General features: G+C 52.4%; 1 protein-coding gene across 1 annotated transcript in view; it reads right to left on the bottom strand.

Annotated features, from left to right (window-relative positions):
- Positions 1–14377: 14377 nt before the first annotated feature.
- Positions 14378–27331, bottom strand: part of LOC135531138 (epsin-3-like) — a 34115-nt gene continuing 21161 nt past the window's right edge. Inside the window, exons 7-11 of the mRNA XM_064959249.1 lie at positions 23951–24037; positions 20309–20420; positions 19956–20216; positions 19609–19842; positions 14378–18708 (exon numbers count right to left, since the gene is read on the bottom strand). Coding sequence (XP_064815321.1) covers positions 18431–18708; positions 19609–19842; positions 19956–20216; positions 20309–20420; positions 23951–24037 — 972 coding nt within the window. The 3' untranslated portion in view covers positions 14378–18430. The remainder of the gene's footprint in view (positions 18709–19608; positions 19843–19955; positions 20217–20308; positions 20421–23950; positions 24038–27331) is intronic.

Raw genomic sequence — 27331 nt, 5'->3', positions numbered from 1 at the left:
GCGGACAAGCTTCTGATTCGCTGTTTTCAATGTTAGTCACACATGACGCAGGATTATTGACATTCGCTTGGTCCTGCCCACTGCCCGAGTACAAACAGCAGAAAGAACAATTTACAGTCGCCTCGCAACGCAACTATATTACGTTTTAACAGTAAAACAATATCTTATTTTCTTAGGTATTTTTCTTAAAACTGCATTGTTGATTAAAGTGCTTGTAGGTAAGCATTTCACTGTAAGGTCTAAACCTGTTGTATTCAGCGCATGTGACAAATACAATTTGATTTGATTTGAAATGCTCAGTGTGTTTTGATATCGTCCAGTGTCACGTTTAAACAGGCTCATGTCCCCTTCCTATCGGAGCCCAATGCAGTTTCTTGTCCAAGAACAACATGGTTCCTACATGCTGTCTGTCTCATTTCATTTGACAGGAAATCCATCTATTTGACAGACCAGGTGATTCCGTAGTGAAGTATCAAGTTGTAATGTCACGTCAACAAGTACAGGGAAATGGCCTTTCCTGCAGCTCTAACCCCCAACAATGCAGTAATGAATAACAATGTAATATTAACATTAATAAGGAAGAACACAAGAGATAACAGAATAAGGGTGGGGAGCGGGTCGTGTCGGCTGAGATGGAGTCTGAAGCGTACCAAGATCACAGCTGGGGGAGAAGAAACAGACGCTGAGTTATGATTCACGACGGTAGACACACACATCTGTTTCAACGAGAGAGAGAGAGAGAGAGAGAGAGAGAGAGAGAGAGAGAGAGAGAGAGAGAGAGAGAGAGAGAGAGAGAGTGCATGACCTCACCACTGTCAAGTCAGGGGGAGAAAGAGAGAGAGTTGTGAGACCTGTTTTAGTGTGCCCTGTTAGGCAGTGTACTGAACTCTGTGATAGTTTCCCCCTCATATAAATTCCTGTGGTCTGGTCCAAAGGAAACAGAACTTAGATAGTATTAGGGAGTATGTGCTCGTACAGGAGGGACTGGTGAGGTATGGTCCCGTGCGACTCAGTTGGCAGGCTCGTACAGGAGGGTCTGGTGAGGTATGGTCCCGTGTGACTCAGTTGGCAGGCTCGTACAGGAGGGACTGGTGAGGTATGGTCCCGGGTGACTCAGTTGGCAGGCTCGTACAGGAGGGACTGGTGAGGTATGGTCCCGTGTGACTCAGTTGGCAGGCTCGTACAGGAGGGACTGGTGAGGTATGATCCCGTGTGACTCAGTTGGCAGGCTCATACAGGAGGGACTGGTGAGGTATGGTCCCGTGTGACTCAGTTGGCAGGCTCGTACAGGAGGGACTGGTGAGGTATGGTCCCGTGTGACTCAGTTGGCAGGCTCGTACAGGAGGGACTGGTGAGGTATGGTCCCGTGTGACTCAGTTGGCAGGGCATGGCACTTGCAATACCAGGGCTGTGAGTTTGATTCAGACGGGGGATCAGTATGAAAATGTATGCACTAAGTACTGTAAGTCACTATGGATAAGAGTGTCTACTAAAATGTGAAATGGTATGAGAGACTGTTGCACACAAGCGCACATGCTGGGAATTGAGGGCTGAATGAAAGCAGAGTCCTTGGTCTGAGATCAAACCACAGCAAACTGTAATTGCTTTCGGGTATGTGCCCTGAGGTGTATTCATTGGTGCAAACCGTAGAGAAACGTTTTGCAATGAAAACAAACATTTCTTATTGGACAAGTGCTGAAAGTGGCCTGACTTCAGGGTCCAATTCTAACAGGAAGTAGTTTGGAGACGACTCCTGCTGCCTTCGCTCAATTAGCACCCAGCTTTCTGCACGACCTTCCTTTCATTGCGTGTGTGTGTGTGTGTGTGTGTGTGTGTGTGGCAGTGCTGCAGAGGTCCTAATGGTTTCCACATTGGGAGAAGGACTTGGTCGGCCATCTTGGTAATTCTCTTTATCACTCCTTAGTGGTTCATTGACCAGACGACTGACACTCCTACAGCCATACATATGGAAACACTTCTCCCTGTGTGTGTGTGTGATCTCATAGAATAATTAGCAATCAAGCACAGATCTGTATTTTTCTCCCTGGAACTATTAAAAAGCCAGTTGATTGATGCTCTCTTTACATCTGCACATCTCTCATTTTAAGAGGAGAGAGAAATGTGAGCAATAGAGAGAGATGTGTGTGAGAGAGAGAGATGTGTGTATGTGTGTGTGAGAGAGAGAGAGAGAGAGAGAGATGTGTGTGAGAGAGAGAGATTTGTGTGTGTGAGAGAGAGATGTGTGTGAGAGAGAGAGATGTGTGTGAGAGAGAGAGATGTGTGTGAGAGAGAGAGATGTGTGTGTGAGAGAGAGAGAGATGTGTGTGAGAGAGAGAGATGTGTGTGTGTGTGAGAGAGAGAGATGTGTGTGTGAGAGAGAGATGTGTGTGAGAGAGAGAGAGGTAAGCCAGATGTGTCATCACCATGTGTTGTCTTTGTAACCAGACCAGTCTGCTCTGTAAACAGAGTCATAATATTATTCATCTCACCAGGCTACCAGAGCTCAGGGCTAACTATACTGACCAATCAGAAAGAGATAAATACCTATACATATCTCTCTCTCTCTCTCTCTCTCTCTCTCTCTCTCTCTCTCTCTCTCTCTCTCTCTCTCTCTCTCTCTCTCTCTGAGAGAGAGGGAGTGAGCAGAGAGGGAAAGAGCAGAGAGGGAAAGAGCAGAGAGGGAAAGAGCAGAGAGGGAAAGAGCAGAGAGGGAAAGAGCAGAGAGGGAAAGAGCAGAGAGGGAAAGAGCAGAGAGGGAAAGAGCAGGGAGGGAAAGAGCAGAGAGGGAAAGAGCAGAGAGGGAAAGAGCAGAGAGGGAAAGAGCAGAGAGGGAAAGGCCTGTAGAGAACGTGGTAGACTGTTAGTACTGACCCAATGGAAGAGGTCAGATCCATGTTGACTCCACTGCTTCCCACAGTTGTGTCAAGTTGGCTGAATGTCCTGCGGGTGCTGGACCATTCTTGATACACATAGGAAACTGTTGAGTGTGTGAAAAATCCAGTAGTGTTGCAGTTCTTGACACAAACCGGTGTGTCTGGTACCTACTACCACACCCCGTTCAAAGGCATTTCAATCTTTTGTCTTGTCCACTCACCCTCGGAACGTCACACAAACACAATCCATGTCTCAATCGTCTCAATACTTAAAAATCCTTCTTTAACATGTCTCCTCCCCTTCATCTACACTGATTGAAGTGGATTTAACAGGTAACATCAATATGGGATCATAGCTTTCACCTCGTTTCACCTGGTCAGTCTCATGGAAAGAGCAGGTGTTCATAATGTTTTGTCCACTCAATATACTTACCCTCTCTCTCTGTCTCTCTCTCCTACCCACCCTCTCTCTGTCTCTCTCCTTCCCCTATGTCTCTCTCTCTCTCCTTCCCCTCTCTGTCTTTCCCTCTCTCTCTGTCTCTCCTTCCCCTCTCTCTGTCCCTCTCTCCTTCCCCTATGTCTCTCTCTCTCTCTCTCTCCTTCCCCTCTCTCTCTCTCCTTCCCCTCTCTATGTCCCTCTCTCTCTTTCCCTCTCTCTCCGTCTCTCCTTCCCCTCTCTCTGTCCCTCTCTCCTTCCCCTATGTCTCTCTCTCTCTCTCCTTCCCCTCTCTATGTCCCTCTCTCTGTCTTTCCCTCTCTCTCTGTCTCTCCTTCCCCTCTCTCTGTCACTCTCTCCTTCCCCTCTCTCTGTCCCTCTCTCCTTCCCATCTCTCTGTCCCTCTCTCCATCTCTCTCTCCTTCCCCTCTCTCTGTGTCTCTCTCCTTCCCCTCTCTGTCTCGCTCTCCTTCCCCTCTCTCTGTCCCTCTCTCCGTCTCTCTCCTTCCCCTCTCTCTGTCTCTCTCTCCTTCCCCTCTCTCTGTGTCTCTCTCCTTCCCCTCTCTCCGTCTCTCTCTCCTTCCCCTCTCGCTGTGTCTCTCTCCTTCCCCTCTCTCTGTCTCTCTCTCCTTCCCCTCTCTCTGTCTCTCTCCTTCCCCTTTCTCTGTCTCTCTCTCCTTCCCCTCTCTCTGTCTCTCTCCTTCCCCTCTCTCTGTCTCTCTCCTTCCCCTCTCTGTCTCTCTCTCTCTCTCCTTCCCCTCTCTCTCCTTCCCCTCTCTGTCTCTCTCTCCTTCCCCTCTCTCTCCTTCCCCTCTCTCTCCTTCCCCTCTCTCTGTCTTTCTCACTCTTTCTCTCTCGTCTTCCCACGACAAGTATGAGAGAGAAAGGGTAGAGAGGGAAGGAGAGAGACCTGTAGGGAGACTGAGTTTGTACTGGCCCAAAGGAAGAGGTCAGAGTAAGGAGAACCAATCTGTGTGAGAGAGACCAGACATAACATCCATGAGATAAATGATACTGCATGGTGAAACAACCATAACGTCCTCATTGGGAATTACTATGATGTAACAGATGACATATCTGTGGTTCAGGCAGAGTCCAGTATCACTGAGAGGTTCTGATTGGATCTGAGGGGTTCTTTGGGGTTCTATGGGGTTCTATGAGGGATTCTGGATCCAGTCTGGACTGTTGCTAGTCCAGGAAAAGATACTATACTAAGGGTCTGGTAGTCTACTATACTAAAGGTCTGGTAGTCTCCTATACTAAGGGTCTGGTAGTCTACTATACTAAGGGTCTGGTAGTCTACTATACTAAGGGTCTGGTAGTCTCCTATACTAAAGGTCTGGTAGTCTACTATACTAAGGGTCTGGTAGTCTCCTATACTAAGGGTCTGATAGTCTACTATACTAAGGGTCTGGTAGCCTCCTATACTGAGGGTCTGGTAGTCTCCTATACTGAGGGTCTGGTAGTCTACTATACTAAGGGTCTGGTGGCCTCCTATACTGAGGGTCTGGTAGTCTACTATACTAAGGGTCTGGTAGTCTACTGTACTAAGGGTCTGGTAGTATCCTATACTAAGGGTCTGGTAGTCTACTGTACTAAGGGTCTGGTAGTATCCTATACTAAGGGTCTGGTAGTCTACTATACTAAGGGTCTGGTAGTCTACTATACTAAGGGTCTGGTAGTCTACTATACTAAGGGTCTGGTAGTCTACTATACTAAGGGTCTGGTAGTCTACTATACTAAGGGTCTGGTAGCCTCCTATACTAAGGGTCTGGTAGTCTACTATACTAAAGGTCTGGTAGCCTCCTATACTAAGGGTCTGGTAGCCTCCTATACTAAGGGTCTGGTAGTCTCCTATACTGAGGGTCTGGTAGTCTACTATACTAAGGGTCTGGTAGTCTACTATACTAAGGGTCTGGTAGTCTACTATACTAAGGGTCTGGTAGTCTACTAAGGGTCTGGTAGTCTCCTATACTAAGGGTCTGGTAGTCTACTATACTAAGGGTCTGGTAGTCTACTATACTAAGGGTCTGGTAGTCTACTATACTGATGGTCTGGTAGTCTACTATACTGAGGGTCTGGTAGTCTACTATACTAAGGGTCTGATAGTCTACTATACTAAGGGTCTGGTAGTCTCCTATACTAAGGGTCTGGTAGTCTACTATACTAAGGGTCTGGTAGTCTACTATACTGAGGGTCTGGTAGTCACCTATACTAAGGGTCTGGTAGTCTACTATACTAAGGGTCTGGTAGTATCCTATACTAAGGGTCTGGTAGTCTACTATACTAAGGGTCTGGTAGTCTACTATACTAAGGGTCTGGTAGCCTCCTATACTGAGGGTCTGGTAGCCTCCTATACTAAGGGTCTGGTAGTCTACTATACTAAGGGTCTGGTAGTCTCCTATACTAAAGGTCTGGTAGCCTCCTATACTAAGGGTCTGGTAGTCTCCTATACTAAAGGTCTGGTAGTCTACTATACTAAGGGTCTGGTAGCCTCCTATACTGAGGGTCTGGTAGTCTCCTATACTAAGGGTCTGGTAGTCTACTATACTGAGGGTCTGGTAGCCTCCTATACTAAGGGTCTGGTAGTCTACTATACTAAGGGTCTGGTAGTCTCCTATACTAAAGGTCTGGTAGCCTCCTATACTAAGGGTCTGGTAGTCTCCTATACTAAAGGTCTGGTAGTCTACTATACTAAGGGTCTGGTAGCCTCCTATACTGAGGGTCTGGTAGTCTCCTATACTAAGGGTCTGGTAGTCTACTATACTAAGGGTCTGGTAGTCTACTATACTAAGGGTCTGGTAGTCTCCTATACTAAGGGTCTGGTAGTCTCCTATACTAAGGGTCTGGTAGTCTACTATACTAAGGGTCTGGTAGTCTCCTATACTAAGGGTCTGGTAGCCTCCTATACTAAGGGTCTGGTAGCCTCCTATACTAAGGGTCTGGTAGTCTACTATACTAAGGGTCTGGTAGCCTCCTATACTAAGGGTCTGGTAGCCTCCTATACTAAGGGTCTGGTAGTCTACTATACTAAGGGTCTGGTAGCCTCCTATACTGAGGGTCTGGTAGTCTCCTATACTAAGGGTCTGGTAGCCTCCTATACTAAGGGTCTGGTAGTCTACTAAGGGTCTGGTAGTCTACTATACTAAGGGTCTGGTAGTCTCCTATACTAAGGGTCTGGTAGTCTACTATACTAAGGGTCTGGTAGTCTACTAAGGGTCTGGTAGTCTACTATACTAAGGGTCTGGTAGTCTCCTATACTAAGGGTCTGGTAGTCTCCTATACTAAGGGTCTGGTAGTCTACTATACTAAGGGTCTGGTAGTCTACTATACTAAGGGTCTGGTAGTCTACTATACTAAGGGTCTGGTAGTCTACTAAGGGTCTGGTAGTCTACTATACTGAGGGTCTGGTAGTCTACTATACTGAGGGTCTGGTAGTCTACTATACTAAGGGTCTGGTAGTCTCCTATACTAAGGGTCTGGTAGTCTACTATACTAAGGGTCTGGTAGTCTACTATACTAAGGGTCTGGTAGTCTACTATACTAAGGGTCTGGTAGCCTCCTATACTAAGGGTCTGGTAGCCTCCTATACTAAGGGTCTGGTAGTCTCCTATACTAAGGGTCTGGTAGTCTACTATACTAAGGGTCTGGTAGTCTACTATACTAAGGGTCTGGTAGTCTACTAAGGGTCTGGTAGTCTACTATACTAAGGGTCTGGTAGTCTACTATACTAAGGGTCTGGTAGTCTCCTATACTAAAGGTCTGGTAGTCTACTATACTAAGGGTCTGGTAGTCTCCTATACTAAAGGTCTGGTAGCCTCCTATACTAAGGGTCTGGTAGTCTCCTATACTAAAGGTCTGGTAGTCTACTATACTAAGGGTCTGGTAGTCTACTATACTAAAGGTCTGGTAGTCTACTATACTAAGGGTCTGGTAGTCTACTATACTGAGGGTCTGGTAGTCTACTATACTAAAGGTCTGGTAGTCTACTATACTGAGGGTCTGGTAGTCTACTATACTAAAGGTCTGGTAGTCTACTATACTAAGGGTCTGGTAGTCTACTATACTGAGGGTCTGGTAGTCTACTATACTAAAGGTCTGGTAGTCTACTATACTGAGGGTCTGGTAGTCTACTATACTAACGGTCTGGTAGTCTACTATACTAAGGGTCTGGTAGTCTCCTATACTAAGGGTCTGGTAGTCTCCTATACTGAGGGTCTGGTAGTCTCCTATACTGAGGGTCTGGTAGTCTACTATACTAAGGGTCTGGTAGTCTCCTATACTAAGGGTCTGGTAGTCTACTGTACTAAGGGTCTGGTAGTCTCCTATACTAAGGGTCTGGTAGTCTACTATACTGAGGGTCTGGTAGTCTACTATACTAAGGGTCTGGTAGTCTACTATACTAAGGGTCTGGTAGTCTACTATACTAAGGGTCTGGTAGTCTACTATACTGAGGGTCTGGTAGTCTACTATACTGAGGGTCTGGTAGTCTACTATACTAAAGGTCTGGTAGTCTACTATACTAAGGGTCTGGTAGTCTACTGTACTAAGGGTCTGGTAGTCTACTATACTAAGGGTCTGGTAGCCTCCTATACTAAGGGTCTGGTAGTCTACTATACTAAGGGTCTGGTAGTCTACTATACTAAGGGTCTGGTAGTCTACTATACTAAGGGTCTGGTAGTCTACTATACTGAGGGTCTGGTAGTCTACTATACTAAGGGTCTGGTAGTCTACTATACTGAGGGTCTGGTAGTCTACTATACTAAGGGTCTGGTAGTCTCCTATACTAAGGGTCTGGTAGTCTACTATACTAAGGGTCTGGTAGTCTACTATACTAAGGGTCTGGTGGCCTCCTATACTAAGGGTCTGGTAGTCTACTATACTAAGGGTCTGGTAGTCTACTATACTAAGGGTCTGGTAGTCTACTAAGGGTCTGGTAGTCTCCTATACTAAGGGTCTGGTAGTCTCCTATACTGAGGGTCTGGTAGTCTCCTATACTAAGGGTCTGGTAGTCTACTATACTGAGGGTCTGGTAGTCTACTATACTGAGGGTCTGGTAGTCTACTATACTGATGGTCTGGTAGTCTACTATACTAAAGGTCTGGTAGTCTACTATACTAAGGGTCTGGTAGTCTACTGTACTAAGGGTCTGGTAGTCTACTATACTAAGGGTCTGGTAGTCTACTATACTAAGGGTCTGGTAGTCTACTATACTAAGGGTCTGGTAGTCTCCTATACTAAGGGTCTGGTAGTCTCCTATACTAAGGGTCTGGTAGTCTCCTATACTAAGGGTCTGGTAGTCTACTATACTAAGGGTCTGGTAGTCTCCTATACTAAGGGTCTGGTAGTCTACTATACTAAGGGTCTGGTAGTCTACTATACTAAGGGTCTGGTAGTCTACTATACTAAGGGTCTGGTAGTCTCCTATACTAAGGGTCTGGTAGTCTACTATACTAAGGGTCTGGTAGCCTCCTATACTAAGGGTCTGGTAGCCTCCTATACTAAGGGTCTGGTAGTCTACTATACTAAGGGTCTGGTAGTCTCCTATACTAAGGGTCTGGTAGTCTCCTATACTAAGGGTCTGGTAGTCTCCTATACTAAGGGTCTGGTAGTCTACTATACTAAGGGTCTGGTAGCCTCCTATACTAAGGGTCTGGTAGTCTCCTATACTAAGGGTCTGGTAGCCTCCTATACTAAGGGTCTGGTAGCCTCCTATACTGAGGGTCTGGTAGTCTCCTATACTAAGGGTCTGGTAGTCTACTAAGGGTCTGGTAGCCTCCTATACTAAGGGTCTGGTAGCCTCCTATACTAAGGGTCTGGTAGCCTCCTATACTAAGGGTCTGGTAGCCTCCTATACTAAGGGTCTTGTCATTCTCTGCCCAGTGCTGCCCCCTGGTGCATGTAGGTGGTATCTCCTCTCCAAACCACCAGATACACACCATATGTCATTATACACACCAAGAGACGAGAACATGTATACAATACAGGCTGAGGCTTCCCTGTGTGGAGCTTTTGACTTCACAAATGAACACCATGTGCAGTGTGTGTGTGTGTGTGTGTGTGTGTGTGTGTGTGTGTTTGTGATACTCCTGTTTAGAGTGATGATTAGAGCTAGAGTGTAATTAGTGTGTTTAGACAGTCAGACATTAAAGGGTCTGGGGCTGGAGGAGAACATTGCTCACAAATGCACGTTACTGTCTAACATCTGCCGTGTAGGGGAGTTGAGGGTGCTGTTCTACTAAGCTGTATGACATTATTTTAAGGTGTAGGGGAGTTGAGGGTGCTGTTCTACTAAGCTGTATGGAATTGTTTTAAGAAGTAGGGGTGCTAAGGGTGCTGTTCTACTAAGCTGTATGACATTATTTTAAGGTGTAGGGGAGTTGAGGGTGCTGTTCTACTAAGCTGTATGACATTATTTTAAGGTGTAGGGGTGCTGAGGGTGCTGTTCTACTAAGCTGTATGGAATTGTTTTAAGAAGTAGGGGTGCTAAGGGTGCTGTTCTACTAAGCTGTATGACATTATTTTAAGGTGTAGGGGAGTTGAGGGTGCTGTTCTACTAAGCTGTATGAAATTATTTTAAGGTGTAGGGGTGCTGAGGGTGCTGTGCTACTAAGGTGTATGGGAATTGAACAGCAGGCAGAACCACACCATCAGCAGAGCTACTGTTACAGTCACAGCAAGGTGAGGGGCCCTACGCGCTGATCTAGGATCAGCTTTGCCCTTTCATATGAACCACACCATCAGCAGAGCTACTGTTACAGTCACAGCAAGGTGAGGGGCCCTACGCGCTGATCTAGGATCAGCCTTTTCATATGAACCACACCATCAGCAGAGCTACTGTTACAGTCACAGCAAGGTGAGGGGCCCTACGCGCTGATCTAGGATCAGCCTTTTCATATGAACCACACCATCAGCAGAGCTACTGTTACAGTCACAGCAAGGTGAGGGGCCCTACGCGCTGATCTAGGATCAGCCCTTTCATATGAACCACACCATCAGCAGAGCTACTGTTACAGTCACAGCAAGGTGAGGGGCCCTACGCGCTGATCTAGGATCAGCCCTTTCATATGAACCACACCATCAGCAGAGCTACTGTTACAGTCACAGCAAGGTGAGGGGCCCTACGCGCTGATCTAGGATCAGCTTTGCCTTTTGCATCAAGTTGAATAACCTCCCATGTAGAGGGGGGACCAGGGCGCGTGTCCACAAAGCGTCTCAGAGTAGGAGTGCTGATCTAGGATCAGTTCTACCTTTTGGATCAAGTTGAATAACCTCCCATGTAGAGGGGGGACCAGGGCGCGTGTCCACAAAGCGTCTCAGAGTAGGAGTGCTGATCTAGGATCAGTTCTACCTTTTGCATCAAGTTGAATAACCTCCCATGTAGAGGGGGGACCAGGGCGCGTGTCCACAACACGTCTCAGAGTAGGAGTGCTGATCTAGGATCAGGTTTCCCACCCGTCTCATAGTCTTCTCAGGCTATCGAGTGTAAACAGACATGATACACTTCTCCTCTGGAACCACAGACTGTCCTCTTCTTTAATGTGTTCCACAACGAGCACAGCTGATTCTAATGGTCACCTGATCATCGAGCCTCTCGTTCCTTAAATCAGCTGATTCTAATGGTCACCTGATCATCGAGCCTCTCATTCCTGATCATCAAGCCTCTCATTCCTGATCATCAAGCCTCTCATTCCTGATCATCAAGCCTCTCATTCCTGATCATCAAGCCTCTCATTCCTGATCATCAAGCCTCTCATTCCTGATCATCAAGCCTCTCATTCCTGATCATCAAGCCTCTCATTCCTGATCATCAAGCCTCTCATTCCTGATCATCAAGCCTCTCATTCCTTAAATCAGCTGTATTAATGGTCACCTGATCATCAAGCCTCTCATTCCTTAAATCAGCTGTATTAATGGTCACCTGATCATCGAGCCTGGGGGTACTGGAGGAGAGGTTGGGGAATCACTGGGGGTACTGGAGGACAGGTTGGGGAATCACTGGGGGTACTGGAGGACAGGTTGGGGGAATCACTGGGGGTACTGGAGGAGAGGTTGGGGAATCACTGGGAGTACTGGAGGAGAGGTTGGGGAATCACTGGGGGTACTGGAGGAGAGGTTGGGGAATCACTGGGGGTACAGGAGGAGGGGTTGGGGAATCACTGGGAGTACTGGAGGACAAGTTGGGGAAATCACTGGGGGTACAGGAGGAGAGGTTGGGGGAATCACTGGGAGTACTGGAGGACAGGTTGGGGAATCACTGGGGGTACTGGAGGACAGGTTGGGGAATCACTGGGGGTACTGGAGGACAGGTTGGGGAATCACTGGGGGTACTGGAGGACAGGTTGGGGAATCACTGGGGGTACTGGAGGAGAGGTTGGGGAATCAACCCCCTGGTGGTCAGATGAGGTGATGCATTACATCATTATTCGCTGATCAGTGATTTCTCTTTCTCTCTTTACTGCAGTCTGGTTCCCCTGGGTTAGAGACTCTGCTCTGCTTGTGTGTGTGGTGTGTGTGTGTGTGTGTGTGTGGTGTGTGTGGTGTGTGTGTGTGTGTGGCAGAATCTAGGAGACGAAGGGGAGGAAACATTCCACCAATGAACAGAGCAGTGATTCAGCACACTGTGTCCTGTGACCTCAGTGATGACATCACTACTGTATCTCTAGGATTCTGTCAAAGATTGAGGATTCCTCTCCAAACACCCCACCACACATACACACACACACCCCACCACACACCCCACCCCACCACACACAACCACCCCAACACACACACACACACACACCACACCCCACACACACACCCCACCACACACACCCCACCCCACCACACACACCCCACCACACACAACCACCCCAACACACACACACACACACACACACCACACCCCACACACACACACACACACACACACACACACACACACACACACACACACACACACACACACACCCCACCACACACACACAGACCCCACCACACACACACACACACACACCCCACCCACCCACACCCCCCCCCACCCACACACACCCCCCCACCACACACACCCCACCCACCACACACACCCCACCCACACCACCACACACACACACACACACACACCCACCCCACCACACACACACACCCCACCACACACACACCCCCCACCACACCCACCCACCCACCCACCCACACCCCACCCACCCACACCACAAACACACCCCACACCCCCCACCACACACACACCCCACCACACCCCACCCACACCACAAACACACCCCACACCCCCCACCACACACACACCCCACCCACCACACCCCCCACCACACACACACCCCACCCACCACACACCCCACCCACCACACACACACCCACCCACCCTACCACACCCTACCCCACCCACCACACACCCCACCCACCACACACACCCCACCCACCCTACCACACCCTACCACACACACACACCCCCACCCACCACACACACACCCCACCCACCCTACCACACCCTACACACACACACCCCACCCTACCACACCCTACCACACACACACACACCACACCCTACCACACACACACACACACCACCCACCACACACCCCACCTACCACACACACCCCACCCCCCTACCACACCCTACCACACACACACACACCCCACCCACCACACACACACCCCACCCACCCTACCACACCCTACCACACACACACCCCACCCTACCACACCCTACCACACACACACACACCACACCCTACCACACACACACCCCACCCTACCACACACACACACACACCCCACCCACCACGCACCCCACCCACCCCACCCCCCCTACCACACACCCCACCCCCCTACCACACCCCCCCCCTACCACACACCCCCTACCACACACCCCACACCCCCTACCACACCCCCCTACCACACACCCCCACCCACCCTACCACACCCCCCACCCCCCTACCACACCCCCCTACCACACACCCCACCCCCTACCACACCCCCCCACCCACCCTACCCCACCCACCACACCCCCCTACCACACACCCCACCCCCCTACCACACCCCCCACCCACCCTACCCCACACCACCACACCCCTACCACACACCCCACCCCCCTACCACACCCACCCTACCCCACACCACCACACCCCACCCCCCTACCACACCCACCCTACCCCACACCACCACACCCCACCCCCCTACCACACCCACCCTACCCCACACCACCACACCACACCCCCTACCACACCCCCCCCCCCCTACCACACCCCCCTACCACACACCCCACCCACCCTACCACACCCCCCTACCACACACCCCACCCACCCTACCCCACCCACCACACCCCCTACCACACACCCCACCCCCCTACCACACCCCCTACCACACCCCCCACCCACCCTACCCCACACCACCACACCCCCTACCACACACCCCACCCCCTACCACACCCACCCTACCCCACACCACCACACCCCACCCCCCTACCACACCCACCCTACCCCACACCACCACACCCCCTACCACACCCACCCTACCCCACACCACCACACCCCACCCCCCTACCACACCCACCCTACCCCACACCACCACCCCCCCTACCACACACCCCACCCCCTACCACACCCACCCTACCCCACACCACCACACCCCACCCCCCTACCACACCCACCCTACCCCACACCACCACACCCCACCCCCCTACCACACCCCCCTACCCCACACCACCACACCCCACCCCCTACCACACCCACCCTACCCCACACCACCACACCCCACCCCCCTACCACACCCACCCCACCACACACCACCACACCCCACCCCCCTACCACACCCACCCCACCACACCCCACCCCCCACCCCCACACCCCCCCCTACCACACACCCCACCCCCTACCACACCCACCCTACCCCACACCACCACACCCCACCCCCCTACCACACCCACCCCACACCACCACACCCCACCCCCCTACCACACCCACCCCACCACACCCACCCCCCACCACCCACACGGATAAACCAGACAGAAACATCCTGATCCACTCTAATTCTTCTTCAGAGAAAAGAGCAGTAAAACACGTGCCGTGTTACAATGCAACAAACACCATCATTTATTAGTATAGAGTTGTTCATATACTGTATAGCATTCTAATAAATACCTACAGCAGCCTGTGTGTCTCTATGCACACATCCACGTCCATCTGTCGGTCAGTGCAGAGAAGACATCACAGCTCATCACTCCTTCTGAGAGAGATAAGACTATACATTCTCTCTGTCCATCCAGAAGTCCACTTCCACTGAGTGTAATCTTGTTGGCTGGGAAAGCGGTCTCCCTGAGGTCCTCCAAGACGCCACGGGAGCTGGGTCGCAAAGCATTGTGGGTCCGTCGACAAGACAGGCACGGGGGTCTGAGAATACAATCAACCATGTCCGTTTGACCAAGTTTAGACTAGTTTGATCAATTTAGGTCTGGTTTAATCCGGTTAGGTCTGATTTTATCTAGTTGAGTCCAGTTAGGTCCAGTTGGTAAAGCGTGTTAGGTCCCGTGCAGAGAGGGTTAGACTGGGGGATGAGGGGCAGAGAGGGTTAGACTGGGGGATGAGGGGCAGAGAGGGTTAGACTGGGGGATGAGGGGCAGAGAGGGTTAGACAGGGAGATGAGGGGCAGAGAGGGTTAGACTGGGGGATGAGGGGCAGAGAGGGTTAGACTGGGGGATGAGGGGCAGAGAGGGTTAGACTGGGGGATGAGGGGCAGAGAGGGTTAGACAGGGGGATGAGGGGCAGAGAGGGTTAGACAGGGGGATGAGGGGCAGAGAGGGTTAGACAGGGGGATGAGGGGCAGAGAGGGTTAGACTGGGGGATGAGGGGCAGAGAGGGTTAGACAGGGATATGAGGGGCAGAGAGGGTTAGACAGGGATATGAGGGGCAGAGAGGGTTAGACAGGGAGATGAGGGGCAGAGAGGGTTAGACAGGGGGATGAGGGGCAGAGAGGGTTAGACAGGGGGATGAGGGGCAGAGAGGGTTAGACAGGGGGATGAGAGGGCAGAGAGGGTTAGACAGGGGGATGAGGGGCAGAGAGGGTTAGACTGGGGGATGAGGGGCAGAGAGGGTTAGACTGGGGGATGAGGGGCAGAGAGGGTTAGACAGGGAGATGAGGGGCAGAGAGGGTTAGACTGGGAGATGAGGGGCAGAGAGGGTTAGACAGGGGGATGAGGGGCAGAGAGGGTTAGACAGGGGGATGAGGGGCAGAGAGGGTTAGACAGGGAGATGAGGGGCAGAGAGGGTTAGACAGGGGGATGAGGGGCAGAGAGGGTTAGACAGGGAGATGAGGGGCAGAGAGAGTTAGACAGGGAGATGAGGGGCAGAGAGGGTTAGACAGGGGGATGAGGGGCAGAGAGGGTTAGACTGGGGGATGAGGGGCAGAGAGGGTTAGACTGGGGGATGAGGGGCAGAGAGGGTGAGACAGGGAGATACAGTGGGACAAAAAAATATTATTATTTTCTACCATAATTTGCAAATAAATCAGGTCTCAGAGGAAGGGGTTGTTGTAGAGCCAGTTTCCCTCAGGTCTCAGAGGAAGGGGTTGTTGTAGAGCCAGGTTCCCTCAGGTCTCAGAGGAAGGGGTTGTTATAGAGCCAGTTCCCCTCAGGTCTCAGAGGAAGGGGTTGTTATAGAGCCAGTTTCCCTCAGGACTCAGAGAAAGGGGTTGTTGTAGAGCCAGTTGCCTCTCCATCTCCCCTCAGGACTCAGAGGAAGGGGTTGTTGCCTCTCCATCTCCCCTCGGGACTCAGAGGAAGGGGTTGTTGCCTCTCCATCTCCCCTCAGGACTCAGAGGAAGGGGTTGTTGCCTCTCCATCTCCCCTCGGGACTCAGAGGAAGGGGTTGTTATAGAGCCAGTTTCCCTCAGGACTCAGAGAAAGGGGTTGTTGTAGAGCCAGTTGCCTCTCCATCTCCCCTCGGGACTCAGAGGAAGGGGTTGTTATAGAGCCAGTTTCCCTCAGGACTCAGAGGAAGGGGTTGTTGTAGAGCCAGTTGCCTCTCCATCTCCCCTCAGGACTCAGAGGAAGGGGTTGTTGTAGAGCCAGTTTCCCTCAGGTCTCAGAGGAAGGGGTTGTTGTAGAGCCAGTTTCCCTCAGGTCTCAGAGGAAGGGGTTGTTGTAGAGCCAGTTTCCCTCAGGACTCAGAGGAAGGGGTTGTTGTAGAGCCAGTTCCCCTCAGGTCTCAGAGGAAGGGGTTGTTGTAGAGCCAGTTCCCCTCAGGTCTCAGAGGAAGGGGTTGTTGTAGAGCCAGTTCCCCTCAGGACTCAGAGGAAGGGGTTGTTATAGAGCCAGTTCCCCTCAGGTCTCAGAGGAAGGGGTTGTTGTAGAGCCAGTTCCCCTCAGGTCTCAGAGGAAGGGGTTGTTGTAGAGCCAGTTCCCCTCAGGTCTCAGAGGAAGGGGTTGTTATAGAGCCAGTTCCCCTCAGGTCTCAGAGGAAGGGGTTGTTGTAGAGCCAGTTGCCTCTCCATCTCCCCTCGGGACTCAGAGGAAGGGGTTGTTATAGAGCCAGTTCCCCTCAGGACTCAGAGGAAGGGGTTGTTGTAGAGCCAGTTCCCCTCAGGTCTCAGAGGAAGGGGTTGTTGTAGAGCCAGTTCCCCTCAGGTCTCAGAGGAAGGGGTTGTTGTAGAGCCAGTTCCCCTCAGGACTCAGAGGAAGGGGTTGTTATAGAGCCAGTTCCCCTCAGGACTCAGAGGAAGGGGTTGTTGTAGAGCCAGTTCCCCTCAGGACTCAGAGGAAGGGGTTGTTATAGAGCCAGTTGCCTCTCCATCTCCCCTCAGGTCTCAGAGGAAGGGGTTGTTGTAAAGCCAGTTCCCCTCAGGTCTCAGAGGAAGGGGTTGTTGTAAAGCCAGTTCCCCTCAGGTCTCAGAGGAAGGGGTTGTTGTAGAGCCAGTTCCCCTCAGGTCTCAGAGGAAGGGGTTGTTGTAGAGCCAGTTCCCCTCAGGTCTCAGAGGAAGGGGTTGTTGTAGAGCCAGTTCCCCTCAGGACTCAGAGGAAGGGGTTGTTGTAGAGCCAGTTCCCCTCAGGTCTCAGAGGAAGGGGTTGTTGTAGAGCCAGTTCCCCTCAGGTCTCAGAGGAAGGGGTTGTTGTAGAGCCAGGTCCCCTCAGGTCTCAGAGGAAGGGGTTGTTGTAGAGCCAGTTCCCCTCAGGACTCAGAGGAAGGGGTTGTTATAGAGCCAGGTTCCCTCAGGACTCAGAGGAAGGGGTTGTTGTAGAGCCAGTTCCCCTCAGGTCTCAGAGGAAGGGGTTGTTATAGAGCCAGGTTCCCTCAGGTCTCAGAGGAAGGGGTTGTTGTAGAGCCAGTTCCCCTCAGGTCTCAGAGGAAGGGGTTGTTGTAGAGCCAGTTCCCCTCAGGTCTCAGAGGAAGGGGTTGTTGTAGAGCCAGTTCCCCTCAGGTCTCAGAGGAAGGGGTTGTTGTAGAGCCAGTTCCCCTCAGGTCTCAGAGGAAGGGGTTGTTATAGAGCCAGTTTCCCTCAGGACTCAGAGGAAGGGGTTGTTGTAGAGCCAGTTGCCTCTCCATCTCCCCTCAGGACTCAGAGGAAGGGGTTGTTGTAGAGCCAGTTTCCCTCAGGTCTCAGAGGAAGGGGTTGTTGTAGAGCCAGTTCCCCTCAGGTCTCAGAGGAAGGGGTTGTTGTAGAGCCAGTTCCCCTCAGGTCTCAGAGGAAGGGGTTGTTGTAGAGCCAGTTCCCCTCAGGTCTCAGAGGAAGGGGTTGTTGTAGAGCCAGTTCCCCTCAGGACTCAGAGGAAGGGGTTGTTGTAGAGCCAGTTCCCCTCAGGTCTCAGAGGAAGGGGTTGTTGTAGAGCCAGTTCCCCTCAGGTCTCAGAGGAAGGGGTTGTTGTAGAGCCAGTTCCCCTCAGGTCTCAGAGGAAGGGGTTGTTATAGAGCCAGTTTCCCTCAGGTCTCAGAGGAAGGGGTTGTTATAGAGCCAGTTTCCCTCAGGTCTCAGAGGAAGGGGTTGTTATAGAGCCAGTTTCCCTCAAGACTCAGAGGAAGGGGTTGTTGTAGAGCCAGTTCCCCTCAGGTCTCAGAGGAAGGGGTTGTTGTAGAGCCAGTTCCCCTCAGGTCTCAGAGGAAGGGGTTGTTGTAGAGCCAGTTCCCCTCAGGTCTCAGAGGAAGGGGTTGTGGCTGTGTGTGTGAGATTGGGGTGGGACGCGGTGGGCTGGGATGGGGGAGAGGGGGAGGAGGGGATGGGGCAGGTTAGAGGGGAGGTCCAGGAGGCCGGTGGAGGGCTGGGTGTGGTGTGGGAGAGGGAGGGGGAGAGAGGGGCTGTAGGGGAGGGTGTGAGGGGGGAGTGGGGAGGTGGAACAGGGACGGAGCATCTGGTTGAGTGTGAGACGGGGCTGGTCACAGTGGAATGGGTTGGTGGGAGAGGGGACACTCAGACCTGGAGAGAGAGACAGATCTATAACACCAATGTAAATACAACCCAGATTTATGTGGATTTATTTTCCCTTTTGTACATCGTTACAACACTGTATATACACATGATATGACATCTGTCGTGTCTTTATTCTTTTGAATTCTTTATTCTTCTTCTGTATGTGTAATGTTTACTGTTCATTTTTATTGTTTATTTCACTTTTGTATATTATCTACTTCAATTGCTTTGGCAAAGTGGAGAGGGTAGGAGGGAGGGAGGGAGAGGAGGGGGGGAGGGAGAGGAGGGGGGGAGGGAGAGAGAGGAGGGGGAGAGAGTGAGGGAGAAATTATGAGTGTGTGTGTCTCCTCACCTAAGAGGAAGGGGTTGTTGTGGGTCCTGCTAGGAGGATTAGGGGGGATGAGAGTGTGTGTGTGTGTGTCTCCTCACCTAAGAGTAAGGGGTTGTTGTGGGTCTGCTAGGAGGATTAGGGGGGATGAGAGTGTGTGTGTGTGTCTCCTCACCTAAGAGTAAGGGGTTGTTGTGGGTCCTGCTAGGAGGATTAGGGGGGATGAGTGTGTGTGTGTGTGTGTGTATGTGTGTGTGTGTGTGTCTCTCCTCACCTAAGAGTAAGGGCTTGTTGTGGGTCCTGCTAGGAGGATTAGGGGGGATGAGTGTGTGTGTGTGTGTGTGTATGTGTGTGTCTCCTCACCTAAGAGTAAGGGGTTGTTGTGGGTCCTGCTAGGAGGATTAGGGGGAGTGAGAGTGTGTGTGTGTGTGTGTCCTCACCTAAGAGGAAGGGGTTGTTGTGGGTCCTGCTAGGAGGATTAGGGGGAGTGAGAGTGTGTATCTCCTCACCTAAGAGGAAGGGGTTGTTGTGGGTCCTGCTAGGAGGATTAGAGGGGGTGAGAGTGTGTATCTCCTCACCTAAGAGGAAGGGGTTGTTGTGGGTCCTGCTAGGAGGATTAGGGGGGATGAGTGCGTCCAGGTTGACGAGCGACGCCCCCGTAGGTCCCAGGAAGGCTTCTGGGGTGCGACACATCCGGGGGGCCGCGTAGCCCTTGGGGGGGACGAGACGGGACAGGTCAAACATCTCCGGACTGCCCCCCCCTCGCCCGTTCACCTCGGGGGACAGGACACACTCCCCAAACAGGTCTGGGCCTGTGGAGGGGGAGGGAATGACATCAGCAGGAAAACATGCAGTATAAACACAACATATACATACAGGAAGACAAACAAGTGTGTGTGTGTGTGTGTGTGTGTGTGTGTGTTACCAGTAGGACTGCCAGGTTGGGGTGGTCCCTCTTCTCCTTTACACTCCTCCTCCTCCCTGACAGAGAAGGGATCCGTCCTATCAGTACCGTCCCCTGTAAGAGGGGGCGGGCTCTCCCAGCCGTGATTGACAGGGCTGGATGATGATGTGGGTGGAGCTTCCCAGGTGGGAGAGCGTGACGGAGCCCAAGGATTGGTTGGGCTGCTGGAGGAGGGGCGGGTCGCCCAGGGACTACCAATCACAGGAGTGTTGGAGTGGACTGCTGTTGCGAGAGAGAGTGCGCACGTTTTGCAATGCAGAGTTTTCATAGCAGAGTGCGCATGTGTGTGGGGGGGGGGAGCGTGTACCACTCACCCACAGAGTCCCAGGGGTCAGAGGTCACAGCAGGCTGGGCATCCCAGAGGTCCTCAGTTGGGGGCGGAGCCTCAGAGGGGCCAAAGATGTCCACCAGATTCAACATGGCGGACTGGAGAGAAACAGAATCACAAACATCTGGTTGTCAAGGAGACGCTGCCTTCAGAGTCACGGGCTGGTTGTCCAGCAGCTATGGGACACAACAGACCGGCTTAAGATTGTCCACAACATGTAAACCGACATGTTTATTCAAACCATAAATACATTTGCACAATGAGCACTTGTTGTCTCTCAAATACATCGTTACAGCGGTTGGTTAGCTAACTAGAGGATTTTTGCAATATCAGCATAGACGAGTCAAAACAAGATACCATGTTGTCTTGTTGTTGTTACCATGTTGTCTTGTTGTTGATACCATGTTGTCTTGTTGTTGTTACCATGTTATCAACAACAAGACAACATGGTATCAACAAGACAAAACAAGATAACATGGTATCAACAACAAGACAACATGGTATCAACAACAAGACAACATGGTATCAACAACAAGACAAAACAAGACAACACGGTATCAACAACAAGACAACATGGTATCAATAACAAGACAACATGGTATCAACAACAAGACAAAACAAGATAACATGGTATCAACAACAAGACAACATGGTATCAACAACAAGACAACATGGTATCAACAACAAGACAAAACAAGACAACACGGTATCAACAACAAGACAACATGGTATCAACAACAAGACAACATGGTATCAACAACAAGACAAAACAAGACAACACGGTATCAACAACAAGACAACATGGTATCAACAACAAGACAAAACAAGACAACACGGTATCAACAACAAGACAACATGGTATCAATAACAAGACATCACAAGACAACATGGTATCAACAACAAGACAAAACAAGACAACACGGTATCAACAACAAGACAACATGGTATCAATAACAAGACATCACAAGACAACATGGTATCAATAACAAGACAAAACAAGACAACACGGTATCAACAACAAGACAACATGGTATCAATAACAAGACATCACAAGATAACATGGTATCAACAACAAGACAAAACAAGATAACATGGTATCAACAACATGGTATCAACAACAAGACAACATGGTATCAATAACAAGACAAAACAAGATAGCATGGTATCAACAAGACAAAACAAGATAACATGGTAACAACAACAAGACAACATGGTATCAACAACAAGACAAAACAAGATAACATGGTATCAATAACAAGACAAAACAAGATAACATGGTATCAATAAGACAAAACAATATAGCATGGTATCAATAAGACAAAACAAGACAACATGGTATCAACAACAAGACAACATGGTATCAACAAGACAACACAAGATACCATGTTGTCTTGTTGTTGATACCATGTTATCAACAAGACAACACAAGATAACATGGTATCAACAAGACCAAACCAGATAACATGGTATCAACAAGACCAAACAAAATAACATGGTATCAACAACAAGACCAAACAAGATAACATGGTATCAACAACAAGACAAAACAAGATAACATGGTATCAACAACATGGTATCAACAAGACAAAACAAGCTGAAATGATCCCCCACAACGCAGATTGGTTGCTATCTGACCTTCAGAATCATAACAAAGCATATTATTCTCTCTCTCTCTCTCTCTCCTTAAGCAAGTGAGGTAGATAATATACAAAAGTGAAATAAACAATTAACAGTAAACATTACACTCACAAAAGTTACAAATGTCATTATGTATATGTTGTAATGATGTACAAATGGTTAAAGTACAAAAGGGAAAATAAATAAGCATAAATATGGGTTGTATTTACAATGGTGTTTGTTCTTCACTGGTTGCCCTTTTCTTGTGGCAACAGGTCACAAATCTTACTGCTGTGATGGCACACTGTGGTATTTCACCCAGTAGATGTGGGAGTTTTTCAAAATTGGATTTGTTTTCGAATTCTTTGTGGATCTGTGTAATCTGAGGTAAATATGTATCTCTAATATGGTCATGCGTTGGACAGGAGGTTAGGAAGTGCAGCTCAGTTTCCACCTCATTTTGTGGGCAGTGAGCACATAGCCTGTCTTCTCTTGAGAGCCATGTCTGCCTACGGCGGCCTTTCTCAATAGCAAGGCTATGCTCACTGAGTCTGTACATAGGCAAAGCTTTCCTTAATTTTGGGTCAGTCACAGTGGTCAGGTATTCTGCCACTGTGTACTCTCTGTTTAGGGCCAAATAACATTCTAGTTTGCTCTGTTTTTTTTGTAAATTTTTTCCAATGTGTCAAGTAATTATCTTTTTGTTTTGTCTAATTGTGGTGCTGTCCTGGGGCTCTGTGTGGTGTGTTTATGAACAGAGCCGCAGGACCAGCTTGCTTAGGGGACTCTTCTCCAGGCTCATCTCTCTGTGGGTGATGGCTTTGTTATGGAAGGTTTGGTAATCGCTTCTCTGTCTCTCTGTCTCACTCACACAGCCCCTCACCTCCCCACACAGCCCCTCACCTCCCCACACACCACCTCACCTCCCCACACAGCCCCTCACCTCCCCACACAGCCCCTCACCTCCCCACACACAGCCCCTCACCTCCCCACACAGCCCCTCACCTCCCCACACACAGCCCCTCACCTCCCCACACACAGCCCCTCTCACCTCCCCACACAGCCCCTCTCACCTCCCCACACAGCCCCTCTCACCTCCCCACACAGCCCCTCTCACCTCCCCACACAGCCCCTCACCTCCCCACACACACCCCCTCACCTCCCCACACACCCCCTCTCACCTCCCCACACACAGCCCCTCTCACCTCCCCACACACAGCCCCTCACCTCCCCACACAGCCCCTCACCTCCCCACACAGCCCCTCACCTCCACACACAGCCCCTCACCTCCACACACAGCCCCTCTCACCTCCCCACACACACCACCTCACCTCCCCACACAGCCCCTCACCTCCCCGCTCACAGCCCCTCACCTCCCCCACACAGCCCCTCACCTCCCCCCACACAGCCCCTCACCTCCCCCGCACCTCCCCCACACACCCACTCACCTCCCCCACACACCCCCTCACCTCCCCACACACCCCCTCACCTCCCCACACACCCCCTCACCTCCCCACACACCCCCCCCTCACCTCCCCACACAGCCCCCTCACCTCCCCACACACCCCCTCACCTCCCCACACACCCCCTCACCTCCCCCCACACCCCCCTCACCTCCCCACACACCCCCTCACCTCCCCACACACCCCCTCACCTCCCCACACAGCCCCTCACCTCCCCACACACCCCCTCACCTCCCCACACAGCCCCTCACCTCCCCACACAGCCCCTCACCTCCCCTCACCTCCCCACACAGCCCCTCACCTCCCCACACACCCCCTCACCTCTCCACACACCCCCTCACCTCCCCACACACCCCCTCACCTCCCCCACACAGCCCCTCACCTCCCCACACACCCCCTCACCTCCCCCTCACCTCCCCACACACCCCCTCACCGCCCCACACAGCCCCTCACCTCCCCACACACCCCCTCACCTCCCCACACCCCCCCACCTCCCCACCTCCCCACACCCCCCTCACACCCCCTCACCTCCCCACACACCCCCTCACCTCCCCTGTCCCTGTGTGACTGTCCCTTCTGTTCTCGCCCAGGGCTCTCTGCAAAAACGACTCGTCTCCTTGGAGACACCGCTGGTCCTGCAGAGGCGGCAAGGTGACATCATCAACACAGTTTCCATGGAGACACTGTGGACACACGATGCAGACATGACACACACACACACACACACACATATTACAGTTCTTTTCACTATATTTTAGGAAAACAACTGAACTGTTAGAAAGACAGAAAGGAAAAGGGATTGATATCAGCCAGTGAAGAGGAAGCAGAAGGACAAAGTTAAGGTCACCTCAACCATACAGCCCTGTAACGGAGAGGAGGGAGGGAGGAGGAGGAGGGAGGGAGGGAGAGGAGGGAGAGGAGTAGAGGAGGGAGGGAGGGAGAGGAGGGAGAGGAGTAGAGGAGGGAGGGAGGGAGAGGAGGGAGAGGAGGGAGAGGAGTAGAGGAGGGAGGGAGAGGAGGTAGGGAGAGGAGAAGAAGGAGGGAGGGAGGGAGCGGAGTAGAGGAGGGAGCGAGGGAGAGGAGAGGAGGGAGGGGAGTAGAGGAGGGAGGGAGAGGAGAAGAGGAGGGAGAGGAGAAGAGAAGGGAGGGAGGGGAGAAGAGATGGGAGGGAGGGAGAGGGAGAAGAGGAGGGAGGGAGGGAGAGGAGAGGGAAGAGGAGGGAGGGAGGGAGGGAGGGAGGGAGGGAGGGAGGGGGGAGGAGAGGAGGGAGGGAGAGGAGAAGAGGAGGGAGAGGAGAAGAGAAGGGAGGGAGGGGAGAAGAGGAGGGAGGGAGGGAGGGAGAGGGAGAAGAGGAGGGAGGGAGGGAGGGAGGGAGGAGGAGAGGAGGGGGGAGGAGGAGAGGAGGGAGAGGAGAATAGGAGGGATGGAGAGGAGGGAGAGGAGGAGAGGAGGGATGGAGAGGAGGGAGGAGGGAGGGAGGGAGGGGATGAAGGGGAGAGGGAGAGGAAGAGGAGGGAGGGAGGAGGGAGGAGGAGGGAGGGAGGAGAAGAGGAGGGAGGGAGGGAGAGGAGAAGAGGAGGGAGGGAGAGGAGGGAGGGGAGGAGGAGGGAGGGAGGGAGAGGAGAAGAGGATGGAGGGAGAGGAAGAGAGGAGGGAAGGAGAGGAAGAGAGGAGGGTGAGGGAAAGGAGGAGAGGAGAGAGGGGAGGGATGAGGAGGAGAGGGGAGAGGAGGAGAGGAGGGAGTGAGGAGAGGGAGGGAGTGAGAGGAGGAGAGGAGGGAGTGAGAGGAGAGGAGAAGATGAGGGAGGGAGAGGAAGAGAGGAGGAAGAGAGGAGGGTGAGGGAAAGGAGGAGAGGAGGGAGTGAGAGGAGGAGAGGAGGGAGTGAGAGGAGGAGAGGAGGGAGTGAGAGGAGAGGAGAAGAGGAGGGAGGGAGGGAGAGGAGAAGAGGAGAAGAGGAGGGAGGGAGGGAGGGGAGTAGAGGAGGGAGGGGAGTAGAGGAGGGAGGGAGAGGAGAAGAGGAGGGAGAGGAGAAGAGAAGGGAGGGAGAGGAGAAGAGGAGGGATGGAGGGAGGGAGAGGAGAAGAGGAGGGAGGGAGTGAGGGAGGGAGGAGGAGAGGAGGGGGGAGGAGGAGAGGAGGGAGAGGAGAATAGGAGGGATGGAGAGGAGGGAGGAGGGAGGGAGGGGAGGGGATGAAGGGGAGAGGGAGAGGAAGAGGAGGGAGGGAGGAGGGGGAGAGGAGGGAGGAGAAGAGGAGGGAGGGAGAGGAGAAGAGGAGGGAGGGAGAGGAGGGAGGGGAGGTGGAGGGAGGGAGGGAGAGGAGAAGAGGATGGAGGGAGAGGATGAGAGGAGAGAGGAAGAGAGGAGGGAGGGAGAGGAAGAGAGGAGGGTGAGGGAAAGGAGGAGAGGAGAGAGGGAGGGATGAGGAGGAGAGGGGAGAGGAGGAGAGGAGGGAGTGAGGAGAGGAGGGGAGGGAGAGGAGGAGAGGAGGGAGTGAGAGGAGAGGAGAAGATGAGGGAGGGAGAGGAAGAGAGGAGGAAGAGAGGAGGGTGAGGGAAAGGAGGAGAGGAGGGAGTGAGAGGAGGAGAGGGAGGGAGTGAGAGGAGGAGAGGGAGGGAGTGAGAGGAGAGGAGAGAGGCAGAGGAGGAGAGGAGGGAGTAGAGGATAGGAGGGAGGGAGAGGAAGAGAGGAGGGTGAGGGAAAGGAGGAGAGGGAGTGGGAGGGATGAGGAGGAGAGAGGAGGAGAGGAGGGAGTGAGAGGAGGAGAGGAGGGAGGGAGTGAGAGGAGAAGAGGAGGGAGGGAGAGGAAGAGAGGAGGGAGGGAGGGATGAGGAGGAGAGGAGAGAGGGAGAGGAGGAGAGGAGGGAGTGAGGAGAGGAGAGAGGAGGAGAGGGAGGGAGTAGAGGATAGGAGGGAGGGAGGGAGGAGGAGAGGAGGGAGTAGAGGATAGGAGGGAGGGAGAGGAAGAGAGGAGGGTGAGGGAAAGGAGGATAGGGAGTGGGAGGGATGAGGAGGAGAGGAGAGAGGGAGGGAGGGAAAGGAAGAGAGGAGAGAGGGATAGGAGGGAGAGGGAGAGGAGGAGAGAGATGATGAGGAGAGGAGAGAGGGAGGGCTGAGGAGGAGAGGGAGAGGAGTGGGAGGGATGAGGAGGAGAGGAGAGAGGGAGGGATGAGGAGGAGAGAGGGAGAGGAGGAGAGGAGGGAGTGAGGAGAGGAGGGAGTGAGAGGAGGAGAGGAGGGAGTGAGAGGAGAGGAGAAGATGAGGGAGGGAGAGGAAGAGAGGAGGAAGAGAGGAGGGTGAGGGAAAGGAGGAGAGGAGGGAGTGCGAGGAGGAGAGGAGGGAGTGAGAGGAGGAGAGGAGGGAGTGAGAGGAGAGGAGAAGAGGAGGGAGGGAGGGAGAGGAGAGGAGAGGAGAAGAGGAGAAGAGGAGGGAGGGAGGGAGGGGAGTAGAGGAGGGAGGGAGAGGAGAAGAGGAGGGAGAGGAGAAGAGAAGGGAGGGAGGGAGAGGAGAAGAGGAGGGAGGGAGGGAGAGGAGAAGAGGAGGGAGGGAGTGAGGGAGGGAGGAGGAGGAGAGGAGGGGGAGGAGGAGAGGAGGGAGAGGAGAATAGGAGGGATGGAGAGGAGGGAGGAGGGAGGGAGGGAGGGGATGAAGGGGAGAGGGAGAGGAAGAGGAGGGAGGGAGGAGGAGGAGAGGAGGGAGGAGAAGAGGAGGGAGGGAGGGAGAGGAGAAGAGGAGGGAGGGAGAGGAGGGAGGGGAGGAGGAGGGAGGGAGGGAGAGGAGAAGAGGATGGAGGGAGAGGAAGAGAGGAGAGAGGAAGAGAGGAGGGAGGGAGAGGAAGAGAGGAGGGTGAGGGAAAGGAGGAGAGGAGAGAGGGAGGGATGAGGAGGAGAGAGGGAGAGGAGGAGAGGAGGGAGTGAGGAGAGGAGGGAG

The sequence above is a fragment of the Oncorhynchus masou genome, unplaced genomic scaffold, assembly GCF_036934945.1.
Source record: "Oncorhynchus masou masou isolate Uvic2021 unplaced genomic scaffold, UVic_Omas_1.1 unplaced_scaffold_1526, whole genome shotgun sequence".
Classification (NCBI taxonomy): Eukaryota; Metazoa; Chordata; class Actinopteri; order Salmoniformes; family Salmonidae; genus Oncorhynchus; species Oncorhynchus masou.
The sequence above is the reverse complement of the archived record's forward strand: the minus strand, read 5'-3'. Positions and strand labels throughout refer to the sequence as shown.